This window comes from Panthera leo, chromosome D1 (genome assembly GCF_018350215.1).
Source record: "Panthera leo isolate Ple1 chromosome D1, P.leo_Ple1_pat1.1, whole genome shotgun sequence".
In the NCBI taxonomy this organism is placed as follows: domain Eukaryota; kingdom Metazoa; phylum Chordata; class Mammalia; order Carnivora; family Felidae; genus Panthera; species Panthera leo.
In genome coordinates, this window is record NC_056688.1 from 73,575,829 (window position 1) to 73,590,883 (window position 15,055).

General features: G+C 50.1%; 1 protein-coding gene across 2 annotated transcripts in view; it reads right to left on the reverse strand.

Annotated features, from left to right (window-relative positions):
* Positions 1–15,055, reverse strand: part of USH1C (USH1 protein network component harmonin) — a 47,247-nt gene that overhangs the window by 18,692 nt on the left and 13,500 nt on the right. The window contains exons 5-15 of one of the 2 annotated variants that reach the window (XM_042906085.1): positions 14,078–14,186; positions 13,938–13,962; positions 13,671–13,728; positions 13,252–13,346; positions 11,569–11,653; positions 10,336–10,395; positions 10,111–10,167; positions 9,657–9,799; positions 8,551–8,616; positions 8,081–8,205; positions 4,939–5,012 (exon numbers count right to left, since the gene is read on the reverse strand). In XM_042906085.1, coding sequence (XP_042762019.1) covers positions 4,939–5,012; positions 8,081–8,205; positions 8,551–8,616; positions 9,657–9,799; positions 10,111–10,167; positions 10,336–10,395; positions 11,569–11,653; positions 13,252–13,346; positions 13,671–13,728; positions 13,938–13,962; positions 14,078–14,186 — 897 coding nt within the window. The remainder of the gene's footprint in view (positions 1–4,938; positions 5,013–8,080; positions 8,206–8,550; positions 8,617–9,656; positions 9,800–10,110; positions 10,168–10,335; positions 10,396–11,568; positions 11,654–13,251; positions 13,347–13,670; positions 13,729–13,937; positions 13,963–14,077; positions 14,187–15,055) is intronic. The other variant, XM_042906086.1, reaches the window with a different exon arrangement.

Sequence of the window (15,055 nt, forward strand, 5' to 3'; positions counted from 1 at the left end):
CAGACAACACCAGAAGTGAGCCCCTCCCCCTGCTCTGCCCATCTGCACTGGGCACTGGACCTCAGATTTAGGACAGGTCTACCCACTATGCTACCCACTGTGGAGTGGGAGACACATTCCTTTTTCCAGCCAGAAGAACTGGCTTACTAGCTCAGTAGTAAGTAGCTGTGTGATCTTGGCTAAGTTCCTTAACCTCTCTGGGCCTGATTCACCTCATCTTCAAAATAGAAGAAATTCCTGCCTATAGGCTTGCCCTCAGAGCCAATAAAATAACATCTATAAAAGAGCCTTATAAAATGAAAGTGCTGTATAAATAGAATACATTGTATTTGTGTCCTAGTATCTGAGCACACGCCTTCTCCATCATCTGGAGAGAGAGGTGTCTCATGTTCAGACAACAGAGATGCATCCTGGGAGATTCTACAAAAAATCTGGGAGAGCTGACGAGTCTCATTTGCAGAGATCCTCTGTCCTAAGCTTCAGGAGGTAGGAGCCAGCCTCAGACCTGGGAGCCCAGAGCCAGGGACATCAGATTTTGCTCTGATGCTTAACTTCAGACCATTGAATCCCGTAGAGTCCACCATTCCCTCTGAACTAGACCCCTGAACTGAGGATTAGCCAAAAACCATAGGACTAGGAGATGGGAGTGGGGGAAGAGAACAGCCTAACTGCTTTGTACTGACTGTCAGAGTTCAACAGGATTAGGGAAAGGAGATGCAAGGCAAACACACTCCTTATTTTTCCTGTTGGAATTGGACCTACAGAACCTGCTTTCCTGCCTGCTTCTCCCATGGGGTTGCAGGAAAGCCAAGGGGTAAGGGAGGAAGAAAATTACAATGTATGGACTGCCTATGTGCTAAGGGATTTATGTTCATAGGTAAATCTACCTATGCTCATAGGTAGATATTATCCCCATTCTCTTGATGAAGGAACCAAGACTCAGAGAGGTGAAGTCCCTTGCCCAATATCAAACATCCAGTAAGTGGTGGTGCCAGGGTTTGGACCTGAGTCTTCTAGGACCAACACATTTTCTACTGTGCCCAGATGAGCTGGCAGCAACGGGAGTATGGCAGGAGGGAGTGTCAGCCCCATCACACACAGCACAGAGGACAGAGTTAGCACTCAGGAGAGGCGGCAGCAGAGAGAGTCAACATTCTGGGGAATTGATGTGGGGAGGAGGAAATCTGCCTGTTCACTGAGCTCATCCCCACCCCTAACTAGCATTCCCTGAGGGCTTCTCTCAGAATTCCCAAATCATCCCAGCATCTAAGGGCAGGAATGAGGAATTGAGTTTTTCATTACCGGATACGAAACTTTATCCACAGCTGGAGAAGCCTGGGGGTGTAGTTATGGACCTATTACTGAGTCATCCTGCCTCCCCTCCTAAAGACAATCCCTACTTCCATGCACAGGTAATGCTCTTTGGAGATGGTCCCCCATGTCAGGGATAGAGGCCCGCCACCAGGACAGTCCATGAACTACCTGAGAAAAGTAGTAGCAATGACTCTCATTGCTTCAGAGTCCTGCTTGGTTCCTTACCCACCATGTTCACTAGACTCTTGGCTCAGCTGATAGATGAACACTGCCATCATGTTATAGATCAGACAGCAATTACCCAGAGAGGAGCCAATGACATTCTGCCTAATGGCAGCTTGCTAGGATATGGGTATGGCCTCTCACAGGGACCACCAATGATAGGAATGGCCATTCTGTTGGTTTAAAAACCAAACCAAATCAAACCAAACCAAAAAACCCTCAAACTACCAGTGCTAACATTTTAGAGCCAGGTATCCTGGATGGGACAGGCAGATGTGGCAGGCTCTGTCCCCTTTCCAAGAAAGCAGCGCCTGTTTAGTGATGCAGAAGGTTAAACTGTCCCATAGCATCGTCTACTGACCTCATACTAGCGCCCTCCATACAGGTTCCTCAGTTGCATGTGAATCTACCTCACCTGCTGGACAGTGGGCTCCTGCCATAGGGCTGGTTTGCAGGATTTACTCAAGCATCCTAGGAAAAGGCTTAGTCAGAACCATGAATCCTGCAGGCTGACACAGACTTTGTGGGGCCACAGGCCTGGGGACCTTGAGCCTCAGAGGGACTTACTCCCAGGTTAGGAATAACAAACATCGAATCTTTGTCTTTTCAAATAAGGGAAATTGTGCACACTGATGATCATGGCTATAGATAGCCAAGTGTATTACCCGGGGACTTGGTGTTCTAGCTGCTGGGAGACAATGCATGTCACATGACTCTAGAGGAAGCAACAATGGGTTTTCAGAGCCAGCATGAGAGATGTGATTCTGCTGTCCTTTTAGCTGTCAGTTAAATTCATGGCAAATGGTCCCTCCCAGTTTGGACTGAAAGGAAAGGCAGACAGGATGGATGTGCTCTTGCTTCTTACCTAGAAGCCATCTTTCTCTCTTTTGGAAATGAAATGAAAACAAAAATACCAGCTATTCAGTTATACTGAACTAATGAATAGGTGAAAACAGGGCTCCTTCTTACCAATAGCAATGTCCAAGTGACATGATTTCCTATGGGAGGTATGTGTGTGGAGAAGATGTTAGTTCTCTTACATTTACCTGGTTATTAGTGCCTGGAAGAGATTTTACCTATCCGTAAAGGTATAGGTATTTTTTCCAGTATAATCCTGTGTGTGTGTGTGTGTGTGTGTGTGTGTGTGTGTGTGCACGCTGTCCTCTGTAGGTGAGTTCTAGTAGAGATAGTGTGTAGAGCATTCAAAATCTAACCCAATGAGATAGCTTAAGCCACAGAGTTGGGCTGTAGGATGAAAAAAGACAGTCTTATGAGACTGGGTCCTTTCTGAGACCAAGGCAGTGTGGAAAGGAATCCCCCATGGTCCTAAGTTTATTCAATATCATACAAATCATGATCTGTGTTCCTAGGTCGAGATGCTAACTTCTGTCAGGAATAATATTGCTGTCTATTATCTTAACAGTATCGTGTTGGAAGAAGGGAGCAGACGTTTCTGGGACATCAGATATTCCCATTTTACAGGCAGGGAGAAGCTACCTACCTATCATCAAGATCACCCAGCTGCCACCATTTTGGTTTCTGGGGGACTGACATCCTGCCAGAAAGACCCAGCCGAGTGATAACAACTAAATTAGTTCACCCAGATTTATGCTGATGCCTGATTTCCAAATGCCAAGTCATCTCATATGTCCAATCTACAGATATTAACAGTGGCGTTTTCATAATCAAATGCCAAAGTGATTTAGAAAGAAAAAGGATGAGAGTCTTATGGGGCCTGGAGATACAGTAATAAGATTTCGAGAGAAAATTCAAGGCCCCAGAGACCAGAAAAATGCATTATCTTGGCACACGTAGCAATATTTCTAGGAGAGAGTTATGATTGGTGTGGCTCTTAGTCTCAACTCGAGGCAGAAAATCCCTGCCTGGCAGCGAGTCTGTGTCTGGTGCAGCTGGTCTTATAACGTGTGTTGTGTGTACCCAACCTGATATTGCACTCTGTCTGACCATGGCTTCTGGTCTTGACAGAGGAACAAAGAAGCTGCCATGGCCCTGTCCCTGCCCTGTGCCTCCGGGGCTGATGCTGACCGAGATGGTGCCAGATGGTACTCAGGCGGGTCTCACCCCATGAACACTTTCCCCCCACAATGCTTCTGTGGCAGCGCCCTGCCTTTTGACGTCAGCCTGATAGACGCAGACAGGTCAGCCCTTGTAGTGAACAGGCCGGGTTACACTATTTAGAGTTGACAGGCAAAGAAACAATGCTCGTAAAGGCCAAACCCCACAGCAAACTCAGCGGCAAACGGCACAGCACTCAGTCTCGCGCCCTACCTTCCGGATGGTTGGGAATTTGCCATCGTAACGATAAAACCACCCAAAGGCTATAACACAGAGAACAAAGAGATGAGATGCTGTTTGGCTCAGCCAGAGTATCCACAGACAGCAGCCAGGGGCTGGGATCTCAAGGACATGTGGCTGTGAGATGAAGAGCAGACCCAATAGCAAAACCGCACCCTCGGTCTGACTCTCCACTCACCTGGCTTCACCTGGGTTACAGAGCAGGCCCCAGGCTGCCAGAGAATGGCCCTGATTCCCTGGGGCATCGTCAACTGCTTCTCCCCAGGACACTGGCTTCAGGAGTCAGTGCCAGAAAATCAGAGACAGCCCTTGTTGGGGGATGAGCTTTTCCAAATCACAGCTGCAGTCTGCTAACACTGAAAGAGAACGAGGCCTCTCCTGACTGATGTCTGGTCCCTCCATCCAAGAAATGGCTCAAGACAAAAGATAGCCTGGGTTTATGCCTCAAATTGCTATCACTCAGAACAAAACTGTCTTATCTCATAGTACAGACCACGTCCTCTGCTTTCAATGTTGAGAGAGAAGGCAATGACAGCGGTCAGCTCTGAGAAAGGCAGCTCAGGCAGCTGTGGGCAGGTCTGCCCCGACAAGCATACCCCGCCCCGGCCCCAGACCAGATCATCAGGGCACCAGCCCCCTGCTTCCCCCAGGCAACAGTATGACCGGGAAACATCTCAAACCTAAAGCTCCCTGCACCAGCAGTGATCCATTAAATAATTACCCACCCTGACCAGACTGAGTTCTAGAACAGGATCTTGAAAGCCTCCTGCCTGACCTTGGGGATATCTAGGGAGTCCTTAGGGAGATCCCAGAGCAGCAGAGGAAGAACCTGGGCTTGGGCAGCACTGAACCAGTGGTTCAGTTGTTTAGGTATGTATCAGCAGACATTTCAGCCAGGTTGGGAGTCCTGTCCTCAGGGTTTGTGTGCAGTGCTTGGACTAAGCTGGGATTGCAGGAGCTTCGCACATTCCAGTGGTCCCTGCCGCGTGATGGCCCCTTAGAGCTGGGTGTCTGCAGGGCTAGCAGGAGGCGGTGGGCAAGGCAAGCGGAGCAGCAAGGCCAGGCAGTGAAGCGGGGGCTGCAAACCTGCTCTCCCTGCAACTCCATGCCTCCATCCGGGTCATCTGCTGGCTCAAGCTCAGGTTCCACTCCCTGATCAGCTACCCAGGAAAAGAGGAGGAAGCTGGTGAACCAAGAGGGACTTGGGAGACCAAGAGGCCAGAGGTGCTTCCCAGGAGCCTAATGACCTATGCCCGGCCTCCTCTATGGGTACTTGTGAGGTCAGGGGTGGGAACAGGGCTCAGGAGCCCAGAGCAAAACTGTCTTGCTCCGGGATCGTGCATGCAGTGCTTTCAACCTTGGTAGCTTTAGTTTCTCTGTCTGTAAAATGGGCTAACAACGGGGGGACCTCTGACCTGACAGTCAAGTGAGAAACTTTGTGCAGAGCATTCAGTTGAAACTTGGGAAGTGAGGCACAGAATATGGGAATATCTGAGTATTACACATGTCTGGTATCAAGGGTTTACAATGGCAGAACAGACCCTCCTGGCTGCTTCTTACCACTTTGGGAACTCTGGGTCCCTGGGGGATATCAGAGCTATGTGGGCAGGTTGATCCTGAGGAGGTGAGGAGATTTCAAAGGGTAAAGGGGAGACATGTGGTTAGGAAGACATGAATGTTGACATCATGTGGAGAATAGCAAATCATCCATTCCAGTGGTTTCCAATCTGGACTTTGGCCTCCCTGGGACTGTTGAAGGGAGTGGATGAGTCTGTTGTGACCTGCCTATTAATATTTCAAATATTAATTAGAAGAACTTCCCCATTCCTCTATGAAAAGGCTGTAAGTTAAATTCCTTAGCTTTTGGCGCAATTTATGTTAATTAAATAGTGGAACATTGATGCTTTCTTGCAAATAACAATGACTACATAATAAAACAATAGGAAAACAACTGATTGCTTCATAGTTTGATAGGAAAAACCTCAACTTCTAAACCATGGGGTCCTTTGGGGGTGGAGGCTAAATGATGGGGTCCTAATGGAGAGAAAATCCTCGAAATATCCTGTTTAAACCTCTTCATATTCCAAGGCTCCTTCCGGCTCTGGGATGCTTAATAACCCCCTTCCTCATTGTTTTGGCTAAAGAAAGCTCTTCTGGGGGACTCTGTGACAATCTGTCCTGGCTCAGAAGAATGTTGGGGTTCTGCTGGGTCAGCCACAGGGAGGCAGGCAGTGCCCCTAGGACAGGTGGTGGTGAGAGAAGCAGTCAGGCCCGCCACATCATTAGGATGAGTGGCTTTCTTTTTCAGGCAAGAGATGCTCCACACTCTTTCCTGTCTGTTCAAAAATGTGCAGTCCATCCCTCACAGGCACAAACACCTGAGTCAGATATAACCTGTTGGCTAACTGGGCCCCAGAGCTGAAGAGTCACCAGGGAGGAGCCGGCTTGTCCCGGTTGTGCTGGCCCAACACAACAGAGACCGCTCCAGCTTCCCAGGAATGGGCAGGGAGGCAGGAATTGAGCTCGCTCAGAGGCCTTCCTGCATTTTCTGACTGATTTCCCAAGGAGAATGAAATTGCCGGTGCACGCGGACATGGACAGAGGCAGTAGCTGCCGCAGCTCAGGCAGGCAGGCTCGCCATCTATCCCATGTTTCGCACATTCCCTTAGAAAAAATTTATATCTTAAAGCAAAGGGAAAGCTCTTGCTCCTTTCATTCAAGAAGCTTGATTTGGTTTAAAAGCACTAAATAAATAGCTAGCCAGAGAAAGTGTTTTTATTTTTCGTAGTTCCTGAGAGAATGTGTTTGCTCTAAAGCCAAGGCCCAGTTTCTAGAAAGGTACTAAATTGACTAGGATTACTTTCACGAGAAGCAATTAAAATCGATTTCTCTCCTTCTGAAGCTCCTATTTCACTCATAAGAGCAAATTAGCTCCCTGTCTCAAACACAGATTATTCACCAGGAATTTAGCTCTGGCCACATCCTTAACTAATACCAAATGTCAGGGGGGAGGCTGATGAGAGCTTGCTTTGTCCTTCAGAGAGGACCCTGGGATGACACCATCCCCTGCTGCCAGGAAGGAATGTGCTGGAAGATGTTTGTTCTGCACCAGGCAGGAGTGAAACGGAACCATCCAGGTGCCTGCCCAACCTCTTTGTTGACCCAAGTGGCCTGTGTTGACAAGATGATGCCACTCTAAGGCCCAATATGATCCAAAGTTGGGGCCAGGTTGTCTAGACCATCACAAGATCCCAAATGGCTGTGACACAGCAGACATGGGGAATCTTGGTTCTTGGGTGTAGATTCACCCCATATCTAGAGGTTCCCAGGTCAGCTGAGCACAATCAGCTGCAGCAGAACTGGCCCTATGTCATGTAAAGTGACAATAAGGCCCAATGTGGAATCCTGGACTCGTGATTGCCATGGCCCCCAGCTACCTTGCTTGGTTTCCTACCACCAGCCCCCTGGAGAAGCACTGAGAGTGAGCCACTACTTTGCCCTGGTGGTGTGGGCACCTGGTAGTAGGGGTTGTGAGCAGGTGGACAGGGGAGCAGGTGGTGGAGGCCTGGCCTGAAATTGGAAGTGAGAACCCAGGGCAGATGAAGAAAGGAGGTGCAAAGGGCGGAGGGAGCTGAGGCCCCAGGATGGCCGCAGTTTGGGCCTAGGAGTGGTCTCAGTCCTCTCCCTGACTCCATCCTTGAAGGGGTGTGACCATACCCCATGCACAGGGGTGCAGGTGGCAGGGGCACTTCAAGTAAGGTCTTCCCACAGTCACCCATCAGCCTCGGATCACCCAAATCCTCTCCATCATGAGCATTTCCCCTCTTTCTTGCTGCTGTTGCACCCAGCTCTGATTCAGAACCAGGTGGGATGTGGACGTACTACCCAGCAAAGCAAGAAGATGATCCAATGAATAACTCGCTTTTGACAGAGCTCTCCATTCCCTGGTCAGCAGCCCAAGGGCACAAGGAGAGGCCCTCCTGCTTGAGTCTGTGTTGTGGGGGAGAGTCTGGCAACAGGCCCCTGGGGACAAAGGGGCAGAGATCCTGCCCATCCCCATGCCCTGGCACATGGCTGCCCCTCCATGAAAGAAATACAGCCCAGGGAGCTGTGGGCTCTTCACCTGGGGAGGTGGTGGTGATTGGAGGGAGACTAGTGTCTCTGTCAAGATACTCCCCAACCCCCAGGCCCCAGAAGGAAGTTCCCTCCCCAGGTACATGATACATACACTTAGGCTTGCGAAGGGGTATTGGGTGCACCTCAGCGGTGATGGTTTTAGATGAGAGCAGCTGTTCCTTTGAGCCCCAGTCTTCTTCCCACTGCTTCTTAAACTTCTCCTCCTCTTCCACAATCCTGAAATAAGATCCCCCGCCTGTGACTGGGGTCAGGACTTTTACAGGCCCACCCTCTGCCTATTGGGAAACCCTAACCAGCCTGGGGAGAGGCTGCATGGCTCTAGCTGTGATGCAGAAAACAAAGTTCCTGGCACTTGTATTCGACATCGAGTGTCAATGCCACCCTGGGGATTACAGGACTATGCTCTAGTTACCTTAACGCAATGGGCTTTACTAGAATTATGGAATGGCTACCAGGAGACAAGAAGGCCAGGCAAACTGGGCCTGGAGGGGGCCTCTGGCTGGCCACAATCCCAAGAGCACACTCACGTCTGCACGCAGACATGTGGACCCAAGCACTCACTGTTCCATCTCCTTCCGGTATCTTTCATTCTCCTCTGCTGCCTTCTGGGCAATTTCTTTTTTTCTTCTGAAACACAAATTCAGATTGGCATGCTAGAGTCTATGCAAGAGAAGTTCTCTCTTCCTTGTAGCTAATTCCTAATTTGAGAAAGGTTTAAAATCTTTCTTATGGGCTCCCTTCCAAGGATGCCTGGACCAGATTTGGATGCTGGGGAAGCGGGTCCAAGAAAATCTGGGCCTCGTGCTCTTGTGTGGTTTTGCCTGGCACTGCTGAGCAGAGATTCTGTGCTGCCAGGGATGGGAGGTGGATCGACGCAGGCCACACTCTATGTGTCTACCTTCAAACACTTAGATAAAGTGACTGACGGTAGGCAGGGCCTTGCTGGAGTCAGGTCCTCTGGGAGGAGGGCCCCAGGCAACATGTAGCCGGGGCCACTGGCCAAGGCCAGGGCAATGGGCAGAGGTACCACCAGGGCTGATTCTCCAGGCTAATTCTGTGATGGGGAAGAGGGAAAGATCCTGTCCACCTTCCTTTTCCAAATTGTTTTTACACTCCTAGAATGTGTCTGGATTTGGATTTTGACAGTAGCTTTTTATTTGTGAATTGCTCACCACATTTATTGTCTCAGTCCATCATCTCAACCAACCTTAGGATGGGTGAGCCTTATTACCACAAACAGGTGTGAATCCCAGCTTGGCCACATGTGACTTTGTTCACAAGTGGCTTAACCTCCCTGAGCTAAGACCTCCCAGCCTCCTCACCTGTAAAATGGGTCAATACCATCTATCTTCCAGAGCTATTGTGGGAATTAAATTAAGCAAGACATAAACAAGGTCCTGATTCAATGCCGGCCACATGACTGATACTCAACAAACATTAGCTACTGCTGGTAGCATCCTCATTTTCCATACTTCTGGGTTTTGGAAGTCAAGGGCTCTCCTCAACTAGAAGGGGAGAGCTTGGTGGTCTGGAGGCAAGGGATGGATACACTGACCACCACTGAACCCATCTGGTCTGAGGACAGGCCTCAGGGGGCAGGATGAAGCTGGTCCAGGACACGGTGGCAGGGAGGAGAGGGAGGGGGCACCCTGGCTGGCCACACTCACTGTCGTTCCATCTCCTGCTGCTCCTGGAGGATCTTGTTGGACTCCATTGCCAGCCGCTTCTGCATGAGAAGCTCCTGCCGCTGTAGCTCGCGCTGCCGTGCCTCCTCCAGCCGCTCCCGGTCTGTCAGGAACAGCTCTCGGCCCTCAGGGGAGTGAAAAGAGACCTCTTGCTCAGTCTCCCAGGGAACCCGGCCATCCACTGCCACAGCCCTGGGGACCAAGATGCAGGTTGTCCTCTTATCAGCATGGCTCCCCGTGTCAGGCACTGTGGCTCCTATTGTCTCTGAGCAAGCTTCTCCCCGCTAGGCAGAGATCTCTCCCTCTGCTCTGTCAGAGCTTCAGGAAAGGAGACCATCTGGCCCTTCCCAGGAGTGTGTGCCAGAGATCACGGGTCTGAATGGCCGGGGTTGGAAGTCAGGGGTTATGGGGCCCTACCAGGTCATTCTGGACTTACAGCTCCAGCTACAATGGAGATGGTCAGGCTGCGGCTACTCTTCAGCACGTTGACGGCCTGGGGGGACAAGCAGACAGACCTTGTCTGAAGCCTGACAGCCCAGAGCAGTCAAGGCCTCTACACATCACAGAAGGTCTCAGACCCCATGGCAGGGTTGGGGGGTGGGGCATGGGAAGTGAAGGGCAGACATGATAACGGCCAGCAGGTGGAGACCCCGCATCTCACCTCCTTGTGGTCCAGGTTGGAGAAGTCGATGCCGTTGACTTCGACAATCTGGTCCCCTGTCTGGAGGAGAAATGGAGAGGGTTCAGTGTGTCTCCACTATCTGTAAACCCACTCGGCTGCAGGAAGGGCTTCCCCCAGGGCCAGAGTCACATATTGGGTCTTCCAGTGGCTGCACCTCAGCTCTTCCTCATGAATAGAGCAGTTAGAAAGCTCTAATGGTATCCTCCCAGGGTGCCTACACTTTATATTTCCTTTATCGGCTGTCAAATATTATCCCATTAGAGGTTCATTCCTTTGGCTTAATTTGTATTTGCTTTAAAAACTCAGTTTGTAGACATAGGAGCCTTGGGTTTCTCATATAGCAGAGGCCTTATTGAGCCATAATAATATTTTGTATAATAGCTAGCACTCATCAATCCCTTACTATGTGCCAGGCACAGTTGGAAGCATATGTATTAATTCATTTAATCCACACAATGACCCTAGAAGGAAGACTATTGCCCCCATTTTTCAGGAGAGGAAACTGAAGTGCAGAAAAAGGAAGTAGCTTGTCAAAAGAAGAGATTGAGAGTTCTGGGGGCACCTGGGTGGCTCAGTTGGTTAAGCATCTGACTCTTGATTTTGGCTCAGGTCGTGATCTCATGGTTCATGAGTCTGAGCCCCGTGTCGGGCTCTGCACTGACAGTACGAAGCCTGCTTGAGATTCTCTGTCTCCCTCTCTCTCTGCCCCACCCATGCTTGTGCGTGCATGCGCTCTCTGTCTCAAAAATAAATAAATAAACTTAAAAAAAAAAAAAAAGAGTTCTGGCTCTGGCACCAGACTACCTAGGTTTGAATCCCAGCCCTATTACACTAGGTACATGATCTTAGAAAAATCATACACTTTCTCCAGGTCTCAGTTTCTCCATCTGTAAAATGACAGTACCTAATTCTCAGAGTTCTTATACATTTTAAAGGGCTTAGAAAAAAGTCCTACCCTGTAAACACTCAATGAATGTCAATTCTTTACTATTACTACATCCCCAAGGTCAGGACCAAAGGCTCTCAGAGCCAGAGAAGACTGTAGAAAGGTGAAACGTGAAGCCTTCACTTGGCGGATGGGGAGGAATCATCAGCCAGCGGCTGTTGGGAGAGGGCTGTGTGGAAAGGCCTGCACCTCCATCACTAGCGTGATGACCAGGGTCATCGTCTGACCCTGTACCCCTCTGGGGCATCCCAGTGTCGGTCACTCACCTCCAGCCCCACCTCAGCAGACAGGGAACCAGGCTTCACGTTGCTGATAAAGATGCCAGGTTTCTGGATGGGCCCACTGGAAATGCTGTGGGAGAGATGGGAAATATGGGTGAGGCTCTGCTCCTCCCTGGCAGTGCTGCTCATTCTCAATGTCCTGATCCCTCTGCCTGTGTGTCCCGTACGCTGGCCCCTCAGGATCCAGGTCACCCATGAGGCTCAGTACCCATGGGGCTCCGTCGTTTACCTGTCCAGCCTCATTTCCCTGCGGCAACAGCCACAGAAAAACTATTTGTAATTTCCCGCTACCCAACCCGTCACCCAATATATGGCATATGCTGTTGAGGTCTTTTCAAAACACAGCTGGCCCTTGAACAACATGACTTTGAACTGCATGGGTCCACTTGTATGTGGATTTCTCATAGTACAACCCTGTAAATGCATTTTCTCTTCCTTATGGTTTCCTTAACAATAGTTTCTTTGCCCTAGCTTACTTTGTCGTAATAATACAGTATATAGTATATAAAACACAAACTATGGGTTAAGCAACTGTTTATGTTATCGGTAAGGCTTCCAGTCAACAGTAGGTTATTAGTTAAATTTGGGGGGAGTCAAAAAGGGGTCAGCTGTAGGACTCCAGGCAGCCACCGCTAATTGATGAAAAATAGCACAGGACGGGAGACCTATTTGCCATCTCTGATGCAGAAAGCAGCTTCATTAGGGCCCTTGCAACTCTACACTGTAAGTATTTAGTGGTTGGGAAGGAGGGACTCTTTAGCACCTATGCTTGGCAGAAAAGCTTTGAATAAATGTGAATGAGTAGAAACAATATGAAAAAGTTAAATAATAATAGCTAATGTTTACCAACTGCTTACTACCTACTAGGCACTAAGCTGGTACTTTATCTCTACATCTCATTCTTGCTCACAACCACTGGTATCGTCATTCCCAGTTTATAGAGGGGGAAACTAGGCTCAGAGTGGTTAAGTGACCAGTCCAAGGTTCTAGAGCTCACAGGTGGAGAGCAGGGGCTGGAACCTAGATCTATCAGTGTACCACCCGTGTGTGTAATAAGACCACCTCAGGTGGGGCGCCTGGGTGGCGCAGTCGGTTAAGCGACCGACTTCAGCCAGGTCACGATCTCACGATCTCGTGGTCTGTGAGTTCGAGCCCCGCGTCAGGCTCTGGGCTGATGGCTCGGAGCCTGGAGCCTGTTTCCGATTCTGTGTCTCCCTCTCTCTCTGCCCCTCCCCCATTCATGCTCTGTCTCTCTCTGTCCCAAAAATAAATAAAAAACGTTAAAAAAAAAAAAAAAAATTAAGACCACCTCAGGTGGCCTGATGCCTGTTTGCAATTCCCTGGCTGCCACTTAAGGAACCCCACAAGGTAATAAATGACAAGGGAACTGTAACAGAGATGGCCAGCTAGACGGGCCCCTTTTGCAGTGACTCAAGAGCCCACCAACGGAACACGGCTCTGCCTGTGGGCCTCAGTTTCCTCATCTATAAAATGGGCCTGTCAGAGCTGTCCCTCTGGCTGTATAGGGCTATTGTGAAGCCCAGAGAGGAAATCAGACACTGAGAAGTGTCATCTCCTCAGAAGCAGCAGTGAGAAAGGGGAGAAGTGTTAGGGGTCTCCTGGGGTCTACTGGCCATGAGAGAGCCCCAGGGCACGACTGACACCCACCTGCAGCCAAGGCCCCGAGATCCTACCAGACTGATGAAGACCTTCTTCTCCTTGTTTTCCCGACTGCCGGGGAAGCCCAGGCTGCTCCGCCCACCCTGGAGGAAGGATGGGATAAGGGTCACTGGGTGTCCACATGTGTGCAAGTGGTCTCTTGATTTCATAAAGTCCTTTAGAGCAAGTACTGCTGTCTTCATATAAGACTGCTTGCCATTATGTTCCTAGGGGGTATGTCTGCCCCAGCTGGGCCTGGCTGGATGCCCTGGGGGCCTCAGGGACGTTCTGGATGTCTCTGGATGTCTTGGGAGCCTGTCTAAAGCCCCTGAAGGCACATCTCTGGGGCAAGCCCTCCCTTTGGGACCTGCTGCCCTCCTTGAAGACAACCCTCTCCAGACCCCATCACAGGTGGTCCTGGCCCTTACCTCAGATTCTGACACAAACTGATCCACATACTGCCATTTGAGGGGTTCATCAGGAGAGCTAGTGGGACGGGGATGTAAAAGGGCAGTCATTAGAGAGAGATGTTTGAGGAACCAGGCTCCAAATCCAGATCTGCCCATCTGGAGCCTCCAGCCACTGCTGGCCCAGGAGCAGTACTGGTTTGGTGGAAGCCAGAGCCCAATGCGAATCCCAGGACCCTGACTGAGCCCACAGGGAAGAGTCTGTCTGCAGAGGAAGGTCCTGCTCACCTCTTCACGGGAATCAGGCCGATGTCTGTGGGAGAATGGCATAGGGGTTAGGACGGTGCCCCAGGAGCTAGGGACCCCACCGCCTATCCCATCCCACCCCACCCCTCCAACAGTACCCCTGGTCGTCTGGCCTCACTCACGTCTCACTTTGATGGACACGGTCTTCTTGGTGCGGATGAGGTTGATGACTTCCTCATGGGTGCAGGAGGAGATGGAATATCCATTGATTCGGACGATCTCATCCCCTACCTTGGCCGCAGACAGAAGGAATGAGCACCAGGTTGAGAAGGCAGCTGGGCAGGCTTGCCACTAGATGCTCTGGGCCTGCTCTCCGGGAAAGGGGACGATGACGTGCCTTCCCTCAGAAGAAACCTCGGTGTGTACCCTAGTACCTTGTTATAACCAACCCACTCTCCATCAGCTTGAGGGGTCCCAGGATAGTGACATTTCTAAGCAGTCTTTCTGATGCATTTTACAGATGGGGGAACCAACATGGAGCGGGTGTGAGAGGCACAGAGAATGGGTAGCAGAGCTGGGACTAGAACTCAGGACCCTATATCCTCCCTCCAGGGTCCCTTTTCCCCACTGAGTCACCATCAGGTTCTATAACGCGTGCAAAGGGCAACCTTCACCTAGATTCAGGCAGTTCTTCCTTGGCCTTTGTCCCACCCCGCCCAGAGTAGGTTCTCCTGTCTTTGTTAATCACTATAACACCATAACGGAGTTGGGGTGGGGAACTTCCATGATTCCTGACCCAAGTTCACATCACTGACACACACACACAATATCTTTCTTTCCACTCTATGGAAGCTTAATGGGCATTTTAACTCTGCCACAGCCCTGACCTCTGAATTCCCACTTGGAGTAAGCAAAGAAGAATGAATAAACACAAGGCTTTGGCATCAGATGTCCTGGATTCAAACTCCTGCTTCCATTTTGTTTCTTTTCTGCTTCCATTATCATTATTATTATTTTTTTAAGTAGGCTTCATGCCCAGTGCGGACCCTGATTCAGGGCTTGAACTCACGACCCTGAGATCAAGACCTGAGCTGAGATCAAGAGTGGGATACTTAATCCACTGAGCCACCCAGGTGCCCTCCAACCCCCCCCCTTCTTCT